General features: G+C 47.3%; 1 protein-coding gene across 1 annotated transcript in view; it reads right to left on the bottom strand.

Moving 5' to 3' along the window:
* Nucleotides 1–23,485, bottom strand: part of LOC306795997 (copine-8) — a gene marked incomplete at its 3' end in the record, with an annotated part of 70,661 nt that overhangs the window by 19,167 nt on the left and 28,009 nt on the right. Inside the window, exons 6-11 of the mRNA XM_079294757.1 lie at nucleotides 22,468–22,544; nucleotides 15,155–15,218; nucleotides 14,281–14,384; nucleotides 13,496–13,600; nucleotides 4,521–4,562; nucleotides 2,401–2,476 (exon numbers count right to left, since the gene is read on the bottom strand). Of these exons, the coding sequence (XP_079150883.1) occupies nucleotides 2,401–2,476; nucleotides 4,521–4,562; nucleotides 13,496–13,600; nucleotides 14,281–14,384; nucleotides 15,155–15,218; nucleotides 22,468–22,544 (468 nt within the window). The remainder of the gene's footprint in view (nucleotides 1–2,400; nucleotides 2,477–4,520; nucleotides 4,563–13,495; nucleotides 13,601–14,280; nucleotides 14,385–15,154; nucleotides 15,219–22,467; nucleotides 22,545–23,485) is intronic.

Genomic DNA, 23,485 nt, shown 5'->3' with positions numbered 1-23,485 from the left:
ATTTGACAGCAGCTAGGGGCGAGTTTGCAGATTGCTACCAACTGAACCTTCTCTCCTGTGCCGAGCGTGTAACTACTACGACGCGAGTGCTCGAGAGTCTAGAGCGAGTGTTTGGTTTGTCTGTTCTGGGCTCCTTCTAAGGTCATGAAAACACAATGGTTCTTATTTTCAGGTGATTATACACTAAAGAAAAGATACTTATCGATATTATATTCCATATCTAGTTTCAATAGATCCCCTAAATGCTACACACTGTTACTGTACGTACCGGTGCAGAATTGGCACCTCGAGGAACTGCAGAGTTTGGCGATAACTCTCTGTGAGTAGTCATGTGATTCATTGGTAATATTAAAAATGTCTTACAAATATATCCTCTTTAAGGAGCATGCTTCTTTTCATTCCTCTTATCAATTCCTGAAAGCAAAGTTTGGACCTACTGCACTTCTATCTACATCACTGGTTACACGTGTTGACACGTATGTCACTGGAGCTATTCTGTCCAACATGAACATGGGTGTGCCTTCATGAATATGCAACAGGACACGGAGTTAGTGCACAGTAAACCTTCATTGGACAAATCAAGATTACGCATCCAACAATCTTTACGTTCCGCTTTAAGACCCTGTTGTTTGTGTGAACCGATTAGAAAAGAAACACTTTTCCGGGCCGTTGGGCGTCCATTGATTTTTTCTTCGATGTTGCAGTCCAGGCTCATTGAAACATACAACCGCTCCCGTTATGTAGGGCCGGCCAGGGACGGAACCAAAACTCATTTTGAATCCCAAACACTGCATTCCGAGCCGTTGAATCCGAGCTTTATGGCTTAATTAAACTGAAGCAAAGGTTAAACAGAAAGAGAGGACCGCCGGGAAACAACATACAAATGTGTGGATTTATGCATTTCTCCTTGGCTCACACAAGGACAAGTTTGCCTCTGGAGGTGAGGTGTAATGATTGAAACGTGGTTGTAACACAAAGACACACTTACACACAAACACCGAGGGACTTTAAAGCCATCTTCTCTCTAACTGCCAGTTTTAAGTTGGAAGCCAGGGTCAAGAAACATGTCAGAAATCCCCAAATGACTTTGCGCGCTTGCTGTGCTTCACATACTTGCCACTGTGCCTCTGCGTGCACCTTTGTGCGTGTGCACATCTGAGCGCCATTAGGCACACAGCTGTTTAAAATGACAGTCCCGTGTGCTCTCCTCTCCGTGTGGTACGCTGTTAATCAAGAAGTGTTGACTCTTCGTGGGAGAAGATAAGCCAGCGATCCATCGTAACTGTCTGTCAGTGTGTGTGTGTAGGTGTGTGTGTGCATGACGAAGTGAGGATTAAGATTTTGATTAACGTTAACCAAGTCTTATCAGAGTCCCATCTTCAGTGATCAGTGATTATGCACCAACACAAACATATACAGTATAATATGTTGGATTATGGGAAGGGGGGATATTTACATCATACTATATTGAGGACACTTTTATATCAAATTTTAGCATTTTCCTGTTTGTTTGTTTTAAGACTGACTTGTTTCTCCATACAGCACTACAATGGAGAGGAATGGAATTTTGTTTGCGGAAAGCATTTTTAATAACTTTGACTCTCAATGGACAGATAAAAAACAAATATCAGACAATGAACCGCAAAATACTGGCTCATTTTGTACTGGTCATGGAGTTGGCTAGATACATTCAAGCTGAAGCAGTTTATTTCTACTTTAAAGGGACAGTGTGTAGGATTTGGTAATTTGATTGCCACCCTTACCATATTAACACTACTATAGGAGCAACAGAAAGCCAGACGGCGGCTGGCGGTACCACGGTTTTGCACTCTGCGGCTCACGTTAAAGCAGTTTCACAAGCGTGTTGTAGAACTGCGATGTCCGTTCTGGGCTACTGTAGAAACATGAGGCTGCACGTTGAAGAGGACCGGCTCCCTATGCTCATTCTAAGCTAACTAAAAACACGACGATTCTTAGTTTCGGGTGATTATACATAAATAAATAACATAATTATGAACTGAATTTCCAATTCGGCTCATAAATGCTACACACTGGCCCTTTAAGAAGCTATTTTTCAGTTCACATCCTATAAAACTGTCTTAACAAGTGTTTTATTTTTATAACAAAAATCAGTTTCAGAACTGAAATGGCAGTTTAGTTTTACGAAAGTAGAAAATGTTCCGGATGGAAACACAATCGTCCAATTACAGGGTGTGTGAGGGATCTATCGACCTGTACACTGGTCTGGAATGGAGAATCATTGTTGACTTGAAAACAGTCACACACATGTACATGCAAGCTCACTCTCACACACACACACACACACACACACACACACACACACACACACACACACACACACACACACACACACACACACACACTCACACACACACTGACCTCATAGACGTTGAACTGGCTCTGCCCTCTGGATAGCTCTCTGTAGCTGGTGCTGAACTCTCCGATAAAGTCGTGACTATGGAGAGAAGCGAGGAAGACGCAGAGCGAGAACATGTCAAAACAAAAGTACTGTTTGACAAGATATTCCATTTGATTATTTCCAGACCACAATAAGGTGACGATCACAACTTCTGTAACTTGAAAGCAAAGCCCCGGTGATGGATTCTAGTGAATACGAAAGCAACTCAACCACGAGAAAAGGAGACAGCAAACACAACACGGACAATGGTTGAAACAAACACTGAGGCTCACTTCAAACCAAAACAGCTTGTTATGAAAAATTGTTAGCATTTGTGGTTCCCATTGAAAAGACATTACACCGAAATGTCACTGTGTTCCCCGCTCTGAATAGATTGCATAACGAATAGGGAAATAACTCCCTGTTCAACTACAGCTTGACTGATGTCGCTCTTCTTTCTTTCTGCCTGACTGTCGGCTGCCAGAATCCAGAGTCGTCATTAAGCAGTCAATCTGTGACGATCCCGCACCCGACTGAAAACATAAACGAGTGTTAATTATGTGTGGGATTAGCAAAAGCTGTGGCACAGGAAGCTAACGTGCGCTGAATGTTTAATGCAATCAGGATAAGAAGTAATAAGGGAATGTATTGCTGCGTATTTATCAGTGATTACTGAGGTTATCATTGCATATCACACTCTGTGCAACAACCTGCAATCCTCACAAGCTTGAAACTCATGAACACAAAATTGCCTGAACAGGTGTTGAGAACTGTAAAGTGTTGGTCCCGCTTGTGTTGGTGTAGTTGATATTTTTCCACCTGGACCTATTTTTCCCCATGATTTTATATCCAAGTGTCTAAGGGGGACAACCGTTTTTTGAAATTGGTCCAGTATTGGAGCGACGGCAGCAGCTCATCGTGCTGCAATGACGTCATAATTGTGTCATGTGTGAGCGAGGAGTGCCGGTGTTGGAGTACAGGAAGCTTAGCTTTGAGTTATCTGAACTATTTTCCATGTCTTGGCTGAATATTTAGCTGATTTCGAGAATGTGGATGCGACGCTAGATTTCAGAACGAGACTTCTCCAAACGAGGCGCGATAACAAACAGCGAAAGGTAAAAAAAAACAACTTCATTTCCCATAATGTTGTCAGACACTTACAATAACAACATGAGCCTGTGAGTGGTAAAAGAAGCACTTTAAGTGGACGTACATTGACGGTGATGGAGCCAAAGTGCCCCGAGTGTTTACATTGCAGCTCGTTGAGCGGCTGTAATCTGCAGCGTTCTCGTTCGATACAGAACCAATTTCAAAGATGGCTGTCCCCATTAGTCACTTGGATACAATAACATGTTGAGAAATACCAAAGTAACCCTTAAGTATTGATATCAATACTTGCGTCAACCGGATCGTTACCAAAAAAATGAATAAATTGGTCTCCTGTTAGGGCGCGTTATGGACACATTCACTTTATTCTTTGCTTCTCTGCTGCTGGAACTTGAGCCCTGTTGGATGAGAGAGCTCACACAACAACTATATCGGCCTTTTATCATTAAAAACTTTCTTGTGCCTTAACATGGATGTGATTAAGTCATTAACACAGAACAAGTTTTGCAAAACCCTCTAAGGCAATTAAAATGTATTCATAAGAGGCCTTCATCATTTTAAAATCATGACATGGCTCTTCCCTACAAAATAGCAGATGAGCTGCTTTTAATAACAAAACCTATTGGAATGTATATCGATGTCTGTAATTATCGCCCCGGTGTTATTTGGTGTCGGATCAGAACCATCTTTTGTATCGCCCACCCCTAAAGCACAGCGGCTTTATGCAAATCAATGAGGTGCTTGTGTTTTTTGACGCAGTGCCACATCCGCATCCACATTCTCGAAATCAGCTAAATATTCAGCCAACCGAAGGCTCCGCTCATACTTCTGCAGTAAAGTAACAAACAGCAGAGGCGTTGAACCGGAACGAAGTCATCATCTGTCCCGAGAAGTATCACGGTATGTGTTTACAGGCTGTAACTCAAAGGGTTTTAATGGTAGTTTAATGACACCAAAAAACAATATAAGCAGGCAAATAAAAGACAGTAATTACCTGCCATCTCTGTCCCAGTCGTACACCTCGACCTTGATCGTTCTGTTGGTAGGAGCACAAGATGAGGATCAGATTAAATACACTTTTTTTTCTTTTTCTGAATTATGACTATTAATGTTTCCACTGAAATGCATTTGTCTCAATATTTCTTGAGGCATGGCAATGCTTAGTTGCAACACACTGTACTCTGTGGCAGCCGGAGGGGCAACCTCAGAGGAGAAGTGGTAGAGGGACGATATTGCCTGACATGGAGGCGGAGCCCCCATGTCAGGGAGTGGAAAAGAGCGCCAAACCACCATCAGCCCAACAAGCAACACCTGAGGAGGAGAGACGAGGGAGCGACCACACCCTATCAGAGGAGGAGGAGGGGACTATAAAAGGGCCCCGGACACAGGAAACTAGGAGAGAGTAGGAGTGGAAGGAGACGGAGAAAAAGCAAACCCATTGGAGACAACTGCCTTACCCCTTGATCACCCTGGAACGTCTGACTACCCGCCCGGCTCCCGACCCCTGCCTGTACGACTACCCTGCTCCTGCCCGCGCCCTGGACCGTATGAGGAATACCCGTTGTGCACCGAACCGTGGAAGTGAACACCGACCATCCCTCTGGAAAGCGGACAGTGTATTGTTGAGTGTCTATCCTACCTCTATCCACTCTCTATATTCAGTAAAAACCTCACTTGCACCATTTATCTACCGACTGGTTGTGTTTATTGGTCCGTGTTGTCGTGAAACCCCCTTGCCACCCCGGGGGCTGTCACAATTTGGTGGAGAATGTGGGCACAGTCCGGTTCTGGCAACACTGACCGATAGACCGACCGACCCAGTAAGCATGGCCACCCCGGTGCCATTTCAAGAGCTGCTAGCGGGGCTAATCGCTAGCAACCAGGAAACCCAAAAACGCCACGAACAAGCCATGCAAGTACAAATGCAAATCCTCCAAGCACAGCAGCAACAACAATACCAACAGCAAGTACACATGGAGAAGTATATGGAGGTACAAACCGAACGCGCGGAGGCGATGCAAAGCGAAATCAAGGGCATGTTACAGACACAACAGGAGCAACGTACCGTGGAGAAAGCCAACCCAGCGCGCTTCCTTCTCAAGCAGACGGCAGCTGACGATGTTGAAGTGTTTTTTCAGATATTCCAGACAACGGCACTCCGGGAAAAATGGCCAGAAGAGCACTGGGCTGAGTTGATAGGCCCCTTTTTGATCAACGAAACGCAAGTAACGTATCAGGACTTAGAGCGCGCTGGAAAAGTTGACTTCCGGGTGTTGAAAGCGGAAGCGTTACAGCGATGCGGGGTCACGCTGTTAATAAAGGCACAACGATTTCATGAATGGACATATGACACCTCCCTTTCTCCGCGAGCCCAGATGCATGAGATCAAGAGGATTACGACGGCCTGGCTGCACGCAGAGCCAACCGAGGTGTCGCCCACCGATCGTGTCGTCATGGACAAATTCCTTAGATCCCTCCCGTATGAGGCAAAAAAATTGGCCGGCCAGAGAAACCCCCGCAACCTCGAGGAACTGGTAGAGATCATGGAGGGTTACCACGCAGCACAAGCGTTAGTGCGTGGGGGAAGAAACCCGAAAGTGGAGGGGTCCACCCGCAAAGAAAAGATGAGAACGGAGGAAACTACCTATGTGTCTCCCTCCTTTCCCCCAGGCTTTCCCCGACGTCGGCCGGCGTTTGGACCGGAAGAGAGGAGGTGCTACCACTGCGGCGAGATCGGGCACATCGCCTGGGAAGGTCCTCACCGCCAGGACGCACCCATGCCCACGGCCAGTGAGGGGAGTCGCCCATGCGGACTGATTACCGGATGCTGGGCCACTCACGAGGACCACATGCCCCTCACCCCGGTCAAAGTAAACGGCCGCGACGCCTCCGCGATGGTGGACTCCGGGAGCGCTATTACCTTGGTGAGACCTACGTTTGCTCAGTACCCGCTCCTAACCGGCACCCGAGCGGTCACGTGCATCCATGGGGAGACCCGCGAATACCCCACCACCGCCCTCGAGATATACACGACGAGGGGTAGATACGTCGGCACTGCAGGAGTAGTGGAAGGACTCCCCGTAGAGGTGCTGGTCGGCCGAGACCTGCCCGTGTTCCAGGAGCTGTGGCGCAGCCTGGTGGTGAAACCAGGTACGACCCCTCACCGAAAGTACAAGAAGAAAGCCATCTGTGGGCTGGGGGAGGAGATCTCCACCGATCCCCTATCGGAAGGAGTCGCCAGTGCCGTGGCCCGGGCGTTGGTGGAGGCCACCCAACCCAACCCCGAGGACGTATATGCCACAGCCGTCGAGAACGACGGACCCTCCAGCCCCAGTGAGCCCGAAGGAGAGGCGCCGCCCATCCCCGAGGAGGCAGATACCCCCTCCCTCGAAGAAGAGGAGCTGGCCGGGCTGTTTCCCCAGGACCCGGAGGAGCCCATCTTACCCGGGCCCCTCACAGGGAGGTTTGGGACGGCCCAGTTGGAGGACCCCAACCTAGCCCACGCCCTTCGGCAGGTGGCCGCCGTAGACGGACGACCACTGGACGGGGTAAGAGACCTCCCTCCCACACATTTCTCCATTTATAACGGGCTCCTCTACCAGGTAGTAATAAGGGACGGGGCCCCCCTCAGGTTGTTACTGGTACCCCGTCCTTTCATACCCTCTGTCCTCCAGTTAGCCCACTCCCATATCCTAGGTGCCCATCTAGGAGTGGAGAAAACCCTGGAAAGGGTGAGGGCCAGGTTCCACTGGCCCGGAATAAAAAAGGCCGTGGAGGATTACTGCCGGAGCTGCCCCGAATGTCAACAAGTGGCCCCACAACCCCATCACAGAAACCCGCTGGTGCCCCTGCCGATCATCACCGTCCCCTTCAGCAGGATCGGGATGGACCTAGTGGGGCCACTACCCAAGACCAACCGGGGACACAGGTACATCCTGGTGATAGTGGATTACGCCACCCGGTATCCCGAAGCCATTCCCCTACGCTCTATGGCCACCAAGGGCATTGCAAGGGAGCTGGTGATGTTGTTTTCCAGGGTCGGAATACCGGAGGAGATTCTCACCGACCAAGGAACCCCGTTCATGTCTAGGATCATGAAGGATCTGTGTGGCATGCTGAAGGTGACCCAACTGAGGACGTCGGTGTATCACCCCCAAACGGACGGACTAGTAGAACGATTCAACCAGACACTGAAAAAAATGTTGAAAAAAACCATGGACCAGGACGGGAAGAATTGGGACCAACTGCTACCCTTCCTGATGTTCTCCATCAGAGAGGTGCCCCAGGCATCTACCGGATTCTCGCCCTTCGAGCTCCTGTACGGTCGACGACCCCGGGGGCTACTCGACCTGGCCAAAGAAGCCTGGGAACACCAACCCTCCCCCTACCGCACCATGGTGGACCACGTCGAGGAGATGAGGGTGAGGATGGCATCCCTCTGGCCCATCGTCCGAGAACACATGGCCGAGGCACAGGCGGCCCAAGCCCGCGTGTACAACCGGGGAACCCAACCCCGAGTGTTTAACCCAGGGGATCGGGTGTTGGTCCTGGTACCCACGGCGGAATGTAAGTTTCTAGCCCGATGGAGGGGGCCGTATGAAGTGATGGAGAAATTGGGGCCGGTAAACTACCGAGTCCGGCAACCAGGTCGGAGGCACCCGACGAAGGTTTATCATGTGAACCTGCTCAAGAAATGGGTGCGTAGGGATGCCATGCTCTGTTTCTCTCTCTCTACCCTCCCAGGAAAAACGGAGCCAGTCGAGGTACCCGTGGGAGAAGAGTTGACCCCCCGGCAGAAGCAGGACGTCCGGGAAATGGTGGATCGGTTCCGGGACGTGTTCTCCCCGGACCCCGGATACACCACACTGGTGCAACACCGGATAATCACCGAGCCCGGGAAGAAGGTGAAGCTAAGGCCGTACCGCATCCCCGAAGCCCGCCGGGGGGCGATAGAGAGGGAGGTACAGAGTATGCTGGAGGCCGACATCATCGAACCCTCGACGAGCGAGTGGTGCAGCCCTATAGTGTTGGTTCCGAAACCCGATGGCTCAGTCAGGTTCTGCAATGACTTTAGGCAGCTCAACGCCATCTCAAAATTCGATGCCTACCCGATGCCCCGGGTGGACGAGATGATAGAGCGCATCGGGAGGGCCAGATACATAACCACCCTCGACTTGACTAAAGGCTACTGGCAAGTGGCAGTAGCCCCCGAAGACAGGGAAAAAACGGCCTTCACTACTCCCATGGGACTGTACCACTATAAGAGGCTGCCGTTCGGTCTCCACGGAGCCCCCCCCACGTACCAGAGACTGATGGACCAGGTACTACGTCCCCATCGAGAATACGCGGCAGCCTATCTGGACGACATCGTCGTGCACGGGGAGGAATGGGGGGCTCACCTCCAAAGACTGGAAGCCGTCCTGAAAGCTCTGCGAGGGGCGGGGCTGACAGCCAACCCCAAGAAATGTCGCCTCGGCCTCCGGGAAGCTGACTACCTGGGGTACACCATCGGCCGCGGCTGCGTCAAGCCCCAGGTAGGGAAAGTCGAGGCGATCCGGGAATGGCCCCGCCCCCGCACAAAGAAACAGGTACGAGCATTCATTGGGCTAGCTAGCTACTATCGACGGTTTGTTCCCCAGTTCTCTGCTCTTGCAGCACCCCTGACGGACCTAACAAAAAACCGGCTGCCAGATCGGATCGTATGGACGGCAGAGACCGAGGACGCCTTCGAGAAGCTGAAGGAAGTACTCTGTTCTGAACCAGTGCTGGTGACCCCGGACTTTACGCAACCGTTGGTGGTACAGACGGATGCCTCCGAGACCGGGGTGGGTGCCGTCCTGTCCCAGCTGAGGGATGGAGAGGAGCACCCGATCACATACGTAAGCAGAAAATTATTACCGAGAGAAACGAGATACGCCACGGTCGAGAAGGAATGTTTGGCCATCAAATGGGCTCTGGGGGAGTTGAGATATTATCTGCTGGGACGACACTTTACCCTGGTCACGGACCACGCCCCCCTGGTATGGATGTCCCGTTCAAAAGACAATAACGCCCGGGTCACCCGCTGGTTTTTATCCCTTCAACCGTATGCTTTCTCTGTTGTCCACAGATCCGGGGCCGCTCATGGAAACGCGGACGCCCTGTCAAGACGGGACGCCCTAGGTTCCTGGAGCAGTCCTCCCCCCAGGTCGGATTTAAGGGGGGGGGTATGTGGCAGCCGGAGGGGCAACCTCAGAGGAGAAGTGGTAGAGGGACGATATTGCCTGACATGGAGGCGGAGCCCCCATGTCAGGGAGTGGAAAAGAGCGCCAAACCACCATCAGCCCAACAAGCAACACCTGAGGAGGAGAGACGAGGGAGCGACCACACCCTATCAGAGGAGGAGGAGGGGACTATAAAAGGGCCCCGGACACAGGAAACTAGGAGAGAGTAGGAGTGGAAGGAGACGGAGAAAAAGCAAACCCATTGGAGACAACTGCCTTACCCCTTGATCACCCTGGAACGTCTGACTACCCGCCCGGCTCCCGACCCCTGCCTGTACGACTACCCTGCTCCTGCCCGCGCCCTGGACCGTATGAGGAATACCCGTTGTGCACCGAACCGTGGAAGTGAACACCGACCATCCCTCTGGAAAGCGGACAGTGTATTGTTGAGTGTCTATCCTACCTCTATCCACTCTCTATATTCAGTAAAAACCTCACTTGCACCATTTATCTACCGACTGGTTGTGTTTATTGGTCCGTGTTGTCGTGAAACCCCCTTGCCACCCCGGGGGCTGTCACAACTCATATTCAAGGTGCTAAAGCGCTATCTTCTTCATATCTAAATAAACACAGATGCTAGTTTGCTTTTGTCGTTGTCATGGAGGCATTAAGAGAGGCTGATCCATTCCGCAGCTTATCTTTATTACAACACACTGTCTGCCTGTCACTGTATTTGCCTCTGGTAACGGGGCTGTCCTCATCTCCAAAATACATCTATCTCTGCATCCCAGTATAGCTTACACGGAATAAAAACAAACAAAAAAAACAGGATAGCCTGCAAGAGGCAGATATGCTGCGCTATCACTTCATCTACCAGCATCTTCAACAGGAGGGTCATTTCTGCCCGACAAAAGCAGGAGAGCGATCGGTAGAGAGCAAGAGGGCTGAGGGAAAAGGATAAAAGAGATGAGACTGAATTAAAAACAGAGAGAGAGAGCAAAGAGGCACGAGAGGGAAGGAGGGAGAGAGCAAGGTGAAGGGCCCCCGGGTGTGATAACGATTCAAAACAGAGAGAACTAAATGAAAAGACACCCAAGAGAGACAAAAAACGTGTAGCGCTCACAAGCTCAGTCGATTAGGTTTGTCGCTTTCAACCGCAGAGACCGGGCGAATTACGCATCACAGTTTTCTGAGCAGACTAGTATTTCATGAGTCTTGTATGACGTCCTTTCTGCACTTACTGAGATTGCTTTAGCGCTTGGCCAGCCTTCTGAAACAAAACGGCACCTGATTCAAAAAACCTGAGGCGAAAAAGTGCACCTTCGCAGCCTCGTCATCTTTCATTATAAGAAGAGGAGGAAAAAGCACCATTAATGGGTCTTAGAGCTGCTTGAAGAGCCACATGCACATTAAAAAGGGAGAGGAGGCAAGAATGGGCTGGCTGATGGTGATGTGCGCTCCCGGGGATGAATGTGTCTCCTGGTTGACGTAACGATTAATGATGTGGGTGTAGATGCTGTGTGTTTAAGGGGCGGGGTGTCATTAAGTCAGTGTTATTCCACATCTCAGCAGGAGACATCCCCTCACTGAGCTTTGATGAGGTGACAGGAAATTGACAATGATTTCACTTGTTGGACTTGTAGTCTTACTGCATGTGTGTGTGTGTGTGAGAGAACAAACAGGTCCATCAGAAGACCGAGGAGCAGAAAGACACAGTTCTCTATTGTTTGCCAGCTTGAGCTCCTCTTTATCTTTTCTCCCAGACTGAGGAGAGACAGATTCAATGTGTGTGTGTGTGTGTATGTGCAGTCCACTGAGTTTCCTGAGTTGATAAGACTCCTCTAATAAGCTTATTGGACCAAACTTTAGATCAATGCTGCTGTCTGCTAGCTGAGCTAAAGCCCGTTTCGCTTGTTAGCCACAGAGCTGCCGTCGACAGACGACGGACTGCGAACACATGACTGACGCAAGGGAGACGTGCATTTTTTATTCCTGCTATTAGTTTGTTGTCACACTGGGGCTTCGAGCAACGCAAAATAATTTCAAAAGCTGGAAACGCAGTTTCAAGTTAAACAGAAGCCAAATGTGAAATTCGTTAGGCAATATAAACGTGACAATGCTATATCTTTTTTTAAATTTTAAAATCAGGTCCATATTTTTTGCAGAATCTTATTATTTCCAAAGGTTATAATTAAAAGGGAACACAGAGACAGGGTTCAGTTGGTGCATTTTAAATTAGTTAATTCCAATGACTTGCTAATGTAACCTAGAGTGTCACGGGAGTTCACAGGTAGGACCCAAACGCAAGACCACAGGAGACAGAAGTCAATGGAAACAGGTTTTATTTAGCCTGACTAAGACAGGAAGGTGTGGAGCCCGTGGTCCGACACCCGAGTGGCAGATCGACGGTGTGAGGCCCGTGGCTCGACACCGGAGGGCTGGTAGGTTGACGGCGTGTGTAGTCCGTGTAACACAAGGGCAGAGCGGCGGAGTGTAACCCGTGGAACACAAGGCGGGCAGAGCGGCGGAGTGTAACCCGTAGACCACAAGGAGGGCAGAGGATGCCACGGGGTTGAAGCAGGTGAAAGACGGTACGACCTGACAACCCCAGACTGCAGGACCAGAGTTTATATAGAGACAGGGGAATCATTAGTGGGCCCTGAGTCTGGTGTGTCAGGCCACAGGAGGAGATCGGCTGGAGTGTCCTCAGCTGTGCACAATCAAGGGTGTGGCCATGGGAGGTGTCTCGAGGCAGAGGACAACACAGAGCACATGGCACACAATAACAAACAGGGGAATGACAGGACACATGAGGAGAGGAGATCAGGGGAAACACACAACGGGTCAGACAGGGATCCTGGATCCTGACATAGAGACCTTCTTCATATTCATATTATTCAACATTCAGTTATTAACCATTCACTTTTGGCTCAGCTATTTTACCAATAATAATCATCAAATTGCGTAGCACCTTCCAGGAAACATGCGAGGAATCACTGAGCTGAATGTCACCAAAGAAGAAAAATGACAGAGAAGCAGCAGAATTTACTGCCATAGTTTTTAAAATAGGTTCGATATTTCGAATGGGAATTCATAACACAGCATCCCTGAGAGCAGTGAGACCCCCTGTCCATCACCATATCAATAACAGCAAGTTCCACTGAAGCGCCTGCATCCCAGCAGTCCCTGGATCAGCACAATGGAAAATGGTCTCTCGCATGCAGATGATCCACTCTGAGCTACAGTTAAGCAGATCTTCTATATATCTTATCTATATCTACACCTTATATCTTCATCACATTTACAAGATGTTTCATAGAGTGGAATTATAAAGTCTTTCTTTTGGTCAAATACACATACACCCATTTTTTTCTTTCTTCCAATTGGTTCATTTTCATGCAGTTTCATCTCCTGTTGTTGCTGCTTTCTAATGAGCAGCAGAACAGCCACACAATCACCTCGTTCATACTCGGAAGAGCAATTACGATCATAGACACACATAGATAGTGTGAGTGTGTGTGTGTGTGTGTGTGTGAGTGGGTGTTGGGGGCAGGATGTAATTTGTTGTCGTGGTATACCAAAATAAATCTTGAAGTCAACGTATGACTTTATAATCTCTCAAATTTGTGATTTTTGTGAATTATCATTTTGCTTTTTCCTACAATGGCCTTAATATGCTGTGGGATAATACGCCGTCGCAGTGCTACGCGATGTGTAAGCAGACCATCCATTCCATATAAAAGAAGAAAGAAAAAAAAGGACTCACCTGTCGTAGTCACCGTTGCAAAGAGCCCGAACGGGGATCTTAAAGGCCTGCCATACTGGGTTTAATGTGTTCTTCACCACCTCCGTCTTGTGGCAGATGGTAAACCTGCAGAGAGACGAGGAGAGGCAGAGAGAGGACAAAAGGGAGAAACATGAGATTTGTGGGGAGAGACGGGGAAACAGAAAAGGTAATGGAGTTAAATAACTAACTTTCCACAAACTCAGAGAGCACAAATGGAGGGCTGTGGAAGCTGGACCGCTTCCAGGACACACACATGCACACAAATACACACTTAAACACACACTGCAAAGATGTAATTGCATTAGTCCCTTGGCTAGCAGGTGGACTTGGTATCTTGCGCCCTCAGAGCAAAAGGTCTTATCTGGCTTGTCACACACTGCAGGATGGAAGCGAGCCCACAGAGCTGGATCGAACAACCACACACACACACACACACACACACACACACACACACACACACACACACACACACACACACACACACACACACACTATGTGAACATACCACAGCACTGCAGTTCAACGCCTCCTGTTTCACCACACACACACACTCACATTCGTGCGGACGTCACACACATTCACTTCCACATGTAATTCCCACACATGCTCAAACAGGAGGCACGGCTTTTAATCCTGGGCAAATCAATGAAACCCATTTCCTTTGGATTCAGGGAAGGATTAAACCCAACATGAAAGGGGGAGAAGGAAAGATGGAGGCAGAGTGAATGAGGAAGGGGGGGAGGAGGAGGAGGAGGGGAACTCACGTGCCATCCTCATTGCTCCTGTGGAAGACCAGGAAGGGGTCGGACTTGCCGAAGAAATCCTTTTTGTCCAATTTGTTCCCGCAGAACTGCATCATCACTGATTCCTAACGCGTAGAGGCAGAAGAAACCTGAATATAAATACATTGTCGATCGATGCACGTTTACGGCCGGTGGTCGCAACATCTTTTTGGAGATAGAAGGATTTCTGGTTTATTTAGACAGCTGTTGGTGGAAAGGTTTATCTCCCGCTCTTCTCCAGCTGATTTCACTGCATGCAAACGTTGAATGCCGGAGCAAAATAGTTACGAAAACAGTTAAAAATCCTTTATCGTCAACATAAAAGAACGTATTTTAGCTACACGATGGCACCCCAGAAATGATTCAATGTGTGCTGAGGCCGACAAATAGGAGACGAGTGATGAAAGATGAATATACGTAAAGCTAGTAAAAAACATCCATGAAGTTTTAATTTATTGTATCAACCGTTTGCAGGCAAAGAAATAAAGGATCCAAGGAAAAAGAAAGCAATATAAATTTGTACACTGGTAAAACAGTAAACAGTAGTAGTCATTGATGTCTTCAGTTATATTTGTGACTCGTCTGATAAACTTTTTGCTTTTATTGTGTAGGAATTGGGGCTCCATACTTCCTGCTTTAGATGCCATTTTCTATATTTCTATGTCTCGTGTGCAACTTAGAACGACTTACAAAATACACCACCAACAAAGCATGGCACCAGATATTCAGTGTCAAAGTATTCTCAGGGCCTCTAGATCTATTGTGCAAAACAACTGCAAAGACAGAGCACAAATAGAAACAGAAAAGATAGAGCAACAGGCCGGACACTGGAAAACAAGTGCACGTTCGTCCTCACCCTGCAGTTGTTCAGCTCCTCGGCTTTCACGATGATGGTCCCGCATTTCTTCCCTTGAATCCCTCTGCACACAACACACAACACGGCAAAAGGGTTAAGACGTCACAATCACACGGTTCGCGAATTTTGGCGCGGCCACGTTGTTGACTCTACGTGTTAACCGCCCTCCTACGTCTGCACGTGTTCGAGGCCAGCTCGAGGTGGAGGTCGGTTGACTTTGTGGAAACGACCCAAAACGGCGTAAGAAAAGAGGAGTCAGCGACACGGCATGGAGTCGTGTTCGATGGCGACGGGGCGAGTTTCATGCGGATGGGTGGTGACCTGCACCGTGTCCCACACTGACCACGTCCCTTTGCTTTGTTTGTCTACTCGGCGATGCTCAGCACTGCCGCTGCGGCGTGTTGACCGCAGGATGAAAAAAAAAAAAGCGATTCTTTCCCCACAACACCAGTCTCATCAGTGTCGTGACATTTTTTTCAATGATTGCGATTGACTGCATGCTTGGGGGGGGGGGGGGGAGATTTGTACCGGTTTCCACAAAACATGTCCTTTTGTTATTTTTATGATTTAGTGAAAGTACAAAAACAAAAAATCTATTAAATGAGTGTAAGGGTTGCTAGGGATGACTTCAGAAGATCGACTGCAGAGAACTCAGCTTTAAATGTGAGAGCACGTTATGAGGTGAGACTTACTGGAAGAGAGCACACCTCTGTTTAGACTCTGGCCAGGAACACACCTCATGGAACGTTTTACTACTTCACACCGCCTCAAAAACATTCAAGATACAAACGGGACACTGTTTGCATGGGGGGGGGGGGGGGGGGGGCTCTGAGTGGCCCAAGTTGACCGTCTGGGAGTGTGCTTCACTGTGTGAGTGGACCGTTTGGGATAGGTGATGCATGTCCATGTGTAATGTGCGTTTCTCTGAGTAAACACCATGGTCTTAAAGGTGAAGTCAGTGACATCATTGGCAACACCTCCTCCTCCCTTACAAACACACTGCGCTGAATGATTCCATCGTCTGAAACTGTAACTGTTAGTCCGTTATGGAAACTTTTTTTTACCTCCTCTCCGTGTAAAAGGACTAGTTTTGCAGACACATGATCCCTGTCAGTGTTGTACTGTTACATATGTATATTTGTTTGGATGTTTAAAGTGGAGCTCATTTTAACTCCTTTATACTCTGTTGTTCAGTTTGGGTAGTTAGGAAGGGTTTGAAATATGATCATGTTGAAAGTAACTAGTAACTAAAGCTGCCAGACAAATGTAGTGGAGTTAAAAGTACAATATTTCCCTCTGAGATGTAGTGGAGTGGAAGTACCTTGAATGTGTACATAAGTACAGTACTTAAGCAAATATACGTTGCTATATTCCACCACTGATCATATTATTTAGTCTTACCAAAATCATACAATGTACTGCTTTTCATAAAGATGTGGAATAATATCGAGCAGGATTGAGTTCAGTCTATTGGTCCGGCCCTCCACAACAGTCCCTGTTTCTCATGTGGCCCCTTGGGACGAATAGTTGCTCTGGCGTAGAGTATCTTCCATGCAGTGTATCTCGGGATTCCCTCTCCCCGTCAGCGGAGCCGGACAACCTCGCATCGCCGCTGAGCACCGAACACATACCACATGTCCCCGACGGTCGGGGTTGATAGTTATAGATGATTAAGTTGATGGGTTATGAAATTTATATGGTTAAAAAAAAAAACGACTTGAAATTGTTCAAACGCTTGTTTTCCTGTGCAGCTACGTTCCAACGCTTCCTCACATGCTACAGGGATAGCGATGTTTCCAATCCGATCACAACACCTCCGTGTGGGAGGGAGAGCAGGGCAACGTAATGTGACTTGACATGAGACTTGAGAGGTCTTGCAATCCAGTCTGAGAGACGCACCCTGGCATAAATCCTTCGCTCCGCTGGTTTTCAGTCGGCCCCTGTGGACACTCACGCTTGGTGTCGTAAAGATCTGCAGCTGCCAGATTCCCTTTAGAAAGCCTCTCATTTTATTGCAACAGGGTAAGACAGTCGGCCCCACTTAGTGCCAGTTCGATGCTGCCTCCCACCGGAGCTTCGGCTGCAGAAGTGTGAATTGTTTCTCCGGGTGTCGTGGGGAGTCGGACCCGCTGACAGACATTAGGACGACATATGAATGGCGAATCTTGGAGCTAATTGTCTTGTAATTGTAACTTCAGATACACTTTGGAATTTTGCACAAAGCGATGACTGTGTTTTTGGTCTCCCATCGCTTACACTGGAAGTATGAAAAGGAGGAACGATAATGTACAGAAATGATATAGCAGGCATCTCATTGTCTTACGAGTCAAATGCAACTTTTTAGAAGTAAACAGTAACGAGTAAATCTCTCGCCGTCTCTTTTCTATTGGTTTTGCACCCTCTCAGTCTCAATCATCTCACAGCAACATGCATGGAGAAAGAGTTAAAGACGCACACACACACACACACTCACACCCCAGACAAGCGCCCAGAATCCACGTCGCCATGACAACTCTGCCGAGCAGGGGCCCCCGCCGTGGAACATGGAATGGGATTCCTCTGCTCGTTATTTCCTCAAATGCTCGCTCTCGCTCCTCGACTTTACAGAGAGGCGGTCATTATTCTGTCTGAGAGATCTGCCTTGAAATGATGCGTGGGTGGCAGCTGACAGGATTACATAGTGACTGGATGAATAATGTATCTCACAGTTTTGCCTGACATCGCGCATACAGACGTGGGGCAAATACAAGAAGGACCGGCTCGAAGCCAAACACAATTCATGGAACACGAAACTGCTTTCTAAACAAATATTCCCACCTTGGAAAAGAAAAATGACGACGACGCATGAATAATGGAGGCATGTTGTTGTGCTGCTATTTATCCCTCTACGATGTGACAACAAGACAGAAAAGTGGGTCTTTAACGCTCATATTTCTCTGTTTGGCATTTAAAGTGAAGTGAATGAATTTAACGTGCGTTTTGAATAAAAACAAAATGCTCAAGATCTGAAAAGTTCGTACTCGCTATGAGGTAAATGCTTTCCTCATTTTAGTTTATTCATGATACAGAAAAGCACTCCAAAGTCGAGAAGGGCTAAAGGAATATCTCTCCCCCCCACACGCGTGCGTGCGTGTGTGTGTGCATGCGTGCGTGTGTGTGTGTGTGTGTGTGTGTGTGTGTGAGGAAACACTGTGAATCCTCTAATCAAGACACATGGATTTGCAATCAGTGTCTGGCGAGAGACGGGTAATTAAGTCTGGGCCACTTCTGGGCTGCAGCTTAACACACATGCACAAACAGGGGCTCATGCATATGCGCGTGCACACACACACACACACACACACTTCTTACACACGTCATTTTCATTACACTCCCAATGAAGGGAGAATACCTGCTGAATGAGATATCAATTGTAATTATAAGAGCACGAGGATCCATCTATTCTCGGCCATGCCCCGACACAATCACACTTTCTCCCCTAAAAGGAAACTCATAGCCACAATTCTCTCACACAAAAGGAAGATTGACATCAAATCCATGTCACGCGGTACACCAGAGGCAGATAGAGACTTTCTTTGTCCTTCCTTTACAAATACATACAATCAGGCTTGTATTCACAGCTATCAGCCTTTTTTGTGTGTCAGAGTTCTTGGAGCCCACTTGGCTCTCTCATAGTTCACCAGGGTTTCTCCCTGACCCTGTGAACACCGAGGGAACTTGTTTGTGGGAACAAAAGAGGCAGGGAAGAAAAAAAAATAAAAATGGGAAAGAGAATAGAGAAAGAAAGAGAGCTGAACTCTCAAACTGCCACCTGGATATTCAAGAGCCCCTCAAAATGGACACAAGTCGAATCGAGTGGTCTCGTGCGAATCTAAGTAAATGATGAGTCAGGGTAACACGTCATGTGTTGCTGAAGTTAAGAAGAGCCCTCAAGGATTTCAACGTGCAGCACAACCAGGCGGCGACCCCCCCCGCGTCTGTAACGCTTTCAAGCTTTCAAGCTTTTAAGAGAGTGACCCTCTCATGTCACTTCTGGTTGCAAAAAAAACCAAGATGGCGACAGCCAAAAACCAAGATGGCGACAGCCAAAAACCAAGATGGCGACAGCCAAAATGCAGAATTCGAAGCTTTAAGACAGCAGTCCACAAACCAACAGGTGACTTTGCACACTCAGTTATTATATACAGTCTATCAGCACAACTCAAAAGTTTACTTTCATGTCAAACAGCTTTAACTCAGGTCTTTTCTTTTATAGCCATACGTATCACAAGCAGAGCCGTCACGATATCAGATTTTAACGACACAATGATCGAGGCCAAAAGAATTCACAAGTTTAATGGACTTGCGACAGTGAAAACTTAACTTTATGGATTCTTGATGATTGCACTGAATTCATTGCAGGAGGGTTGTGGTCAAATGAAAAGAAAAGAGGGAGGCATGTAATGCACACGCACACACACACACACACTAGTGCGGGTTGGCCAGGAAACTACTCGACATTGTTTTGCATTCTGTTGCTCTCAGTCTCCTTCTCTCCCGCTCTCTCACACACACACACACTGGAGTTTGATTGAACAATGTAATTAGCTGTAATTAGCACTCATTACAATTGTTAAAGATCCCTCCTGTCGTGTCAAGCTTGCAGGTGTGTGTCTGACAAAGTGCAACACACACATACAAAGACACACACACACACACAAACATGCATGCATACCTACAGACACAACCTCAGCAAGACAACGCTAGCAACAGCTGTGGCCTGCGTTACCTTTGTTTTTAATACATGTTGACAGGGTTTCTATTTCTGCACCAAATCACTCGTGACGTCTTCGGAAACAGAGTCGATACATTTTCCATGTGAGCCTTGTGGAATATATCCATCCGCCTCTCCATTATCGGTAGCTGTCGATGCTGTGCAGGGCTGCGGGTCATTGGGTGGGAGGCGGGGTTCACCCTGCACAGGTCGTCAGGGGCATTAAGGAATATATGAATCTATTAAAAGCTTTTCACTTCTTCACGTCTTGATTTCTTTTAGCTGCATATATTTTGCAGTAATATGGTGTAAAAAATGAAGAGTGAATGTATTTGGACTTTCCTTTTTTTATGCTTTATTTTTTTAATGCAACTATTCACACATCCTTTCCTCCCAATATTTATAATAATATGATTATATGTATTCTATAGAATTTAGCATTTTTGCAGCCATAAAAATGGCAGCCTAAAGTATTATAGTATTCCATATGAGCAATACATGTTACACTTTATTGATGGTCTTAAAAAAAACTGTACGGTGTAATTATGAAATATATGTGTGTGTGTGTGTGTGGATGATGAAGTGGGAGTGGAGGGAGGGGTTACTTGAGTAGAGCTTCAGGGCAAACAACATTGTTTTGCACTTTAGAGGCATCCATGATGCATGTGAAAGCACGTGCGCGAAGGCACACACACACACGCGCACAGGTCACTCCATCATCTCCCGCCGTCATTCCTTTTGAGTGGGAAACCTACCTCTGCAATCACCATGGCGATTGCTGCTCAAGCAGATGACAGTGTTGCTCCGAAAACAAAAAAAGGAATAGTGGAACACACACAAACACGCACTGAAAAGAAAGACACAAACACACACATGGTGCCAGGTTGTTGACAGTGTTCAGTGATGGGATGCCAGCTTGGCTGTTATCCCCCCCCCACCTTTACAGCTCTCTCTGTCAGATTCTCTCTGACAGAGAGAGAAAATATGTGAAGCAGAGGAGGCCAACAGTGCAGCATCATGGATAAATGTTGATCATGAAGTATCCTAATGAAGCTGATCTTGATCCAAAGTATTTGAATGTTAAATATCTGTAAATAATGTCGATATTCTAATCCAGCTGCACTGTGCAGGCTAACACTAAAGTAAGTATTGTCTTATTTGTACCCTGCCTCCCAGCTTTCCACTAAGGCAGTGTTTTGTAACATGTCTGTGGAGGCTGGCCTCATGTGGAACCGTTTTTGGGCCAAACAGCAGCACTTCAGAGATGTGGTGCACCTCTGAAGTGCCTCCGTCACTAAAATAGAGGCAGAGCAATTCTTTCAAACTGAAAACTCGCTCCCTGTCGGAGTGGATGCCTGTCTCGAAGCGGCTAGCCGGCTGTTTGTTTATGCTGCTTTGTGGATCACTTACTTTAAGAAGCACAGAGGGGCATCTCTGACTGCTGGGACAGCTGGAGCGCATCGGTGTGGAATAAATAAAGGTCTGGTATTGGATAGGCTTGGATATACTGTTCAGTTCAAAATGCTGCCCTGACACAAATCTCATCACTCGGCGTAGGTCTACCTCATCTTTATGCAAAAACCATGTTTTAAATGCTGCTTGGCATATATTCACGTCTGACTAGAACCTTTAAAATCCTGAATGTCACATTACTTTGTAAGTTCGCACAAGAAGAAACAAAAAGATTTGTGTTGATGCGAGTGCGGTTTCATGCATCTTGTCATTTATCTAAAGCAGTGATTCTCAAACAAGCGGAGCAATGACAAATTGAAGACGAAGCGCAGCAATGATTTGTCCTTATATGAATGTTTTAGTCCCTGTGGCTGAAGAAAGGACGGATAACTCATATTTAACAGTTACATATTAACAACTACAGGTCTCTCTCTGCATTGATCTTGCTGTGCGATATTATTGAGAGTAAATCCAGTCTTATTTTGACAAAATCCAAACAAAACTATTTGTGCTCAATTATTTCTAACCAAAGCACTTTCAGATTCAGACTCTGTCAAAGTCTGTTTTGCAGTGATATGCTCTCACTTTTTCTGACAACTGGTAGAACAACAACAACAACGTTATGTTAAAGTATAAACAGGCTAACATCAAGGAAACAGATATTGTAATCTTTAGCATTGCTGCAGAGGACAGGCTGCCTAACAAGCCTGTATACACGATGGATGTGTTTGTATGTGTAAGAATACCCTCGAGTGTGTGTGGGAGTGTTTTTGTGTACATGTAATTGTATATGTTCATTTAAAAAAAAGAAAAACTGTAGGTGTGCACTGTTCCTCAGTTTAGTACCCCCGGAAAAACATGTGAGGGAACATTGATACTGCTTCAGCCTCTCTAATTACCGAGCAGCAGAGGGTCTTCCAGACAGAAAATGTACAAACTTCTTGGAGAATGTAGTGTGTCCTCACTTAAAAAGGATGAGTTTTGTGTTTAATCCTCTTCATAATGTTTCTGTAATAATGAGCTGCAATGTGCCACTCTTTACTAAGTTGCTGTGACCATCGATCAACATTGGAGCACACTCCCAGCTGTGGGCACACCTACGACTCACCCGAGAGCTTTTTCCGAGCGACTGCCCAATGATCCGACCACCTCTCCGAGGGTGCAGTAGGCCTGGCCCAGGAAGTCCTGCGGAGTTAGAGAAAGAGAGAGAGGGAGGCTTTTAAAACACACATAAAATTAAATTCATAAAACAAAAACAAAAAAATGGACATAAAAAGGCCCCTGATCTCATCTCCATGTTCCCTATTGACGGATAATTCTGCCGGGTAGATTGAGCCCTACTCTGCTCCCTTACCACTTTCCTGGTCGATTAAGTCGCCATCCCATAATGAAACTTCACAGCTGGCAGAGACGCAAAGGCAGTGAGATGGAGAGAAGAGTATACGCAAACAAAATGTGTGTTCATCGGTCCTGGAGACAGCTGCAGACTAAATGTGTACGCATGACCATGTGGGATTCATAAAGTGTTAGTCTGTCAGCGCAAAACGATGGCAGCCTTCAAAATAAAAGTACGGAACACAACTTCTGTGACAGTACGGCAGGTCGCTCCCTCTAATTGTATCGAAGCTTTTACAGAGAACCTGCCACCTCGATCCCGGTTTCACCAGGGGGCACGCTGTTGAGACCGTTCGTCTTATTGGACGCCGTCTCTAATATCTGACTGGAGCCGCTCCGAGCGGCACTAACGCAACGGATTATCTTTGCTCCGTTGATTAGAAATTTGGTTTATTCTGGCTGTACAGCCATCCATCTAGCCTGCTCCGTGTCGACCCGTCTACCCCATTGAACCCACATGACTCTCATTTGCCATAAACAAATTTGTGTTGGCCACTAGTGCTGAAATAACAATGGAAAATGATATTTTTCATGATATTTTCCACTGTTTATGACATAGAGGCTGTGCAGTAAAGTCCCAAATCGCCTAGCAACCGTGGCTGTTGCCAGCATGAGGTCCATCGGAGATTTGGCTGTGAGCAACTAATGGCTAAATATACAACAGCGTGGGCTAAAAAAAGATTTAATAAGAAAGAAAGATAGCTGTGTGTGGGTGCAGCTCCATTCAGTAA

The sequence above is a fragment of the Melanostigma gelatinosum genome (assembly GCF_949748355.1).
Source record: "Melanostigma gelatinosum genome assembly, chromosome: 22".
NCBI classification, from domain to species: Eukaryota; Metazoa; Chordata; class Actinopteri; order Perciformes; family Zoarcidae; genus Melanostigma; species Melanostigma gelatinosum.
The sequence above is the reverse complement of the archived record's forward strand: the minus strand, read 5'-3'. Positions and strand labels throughout refer to the sequence as shown.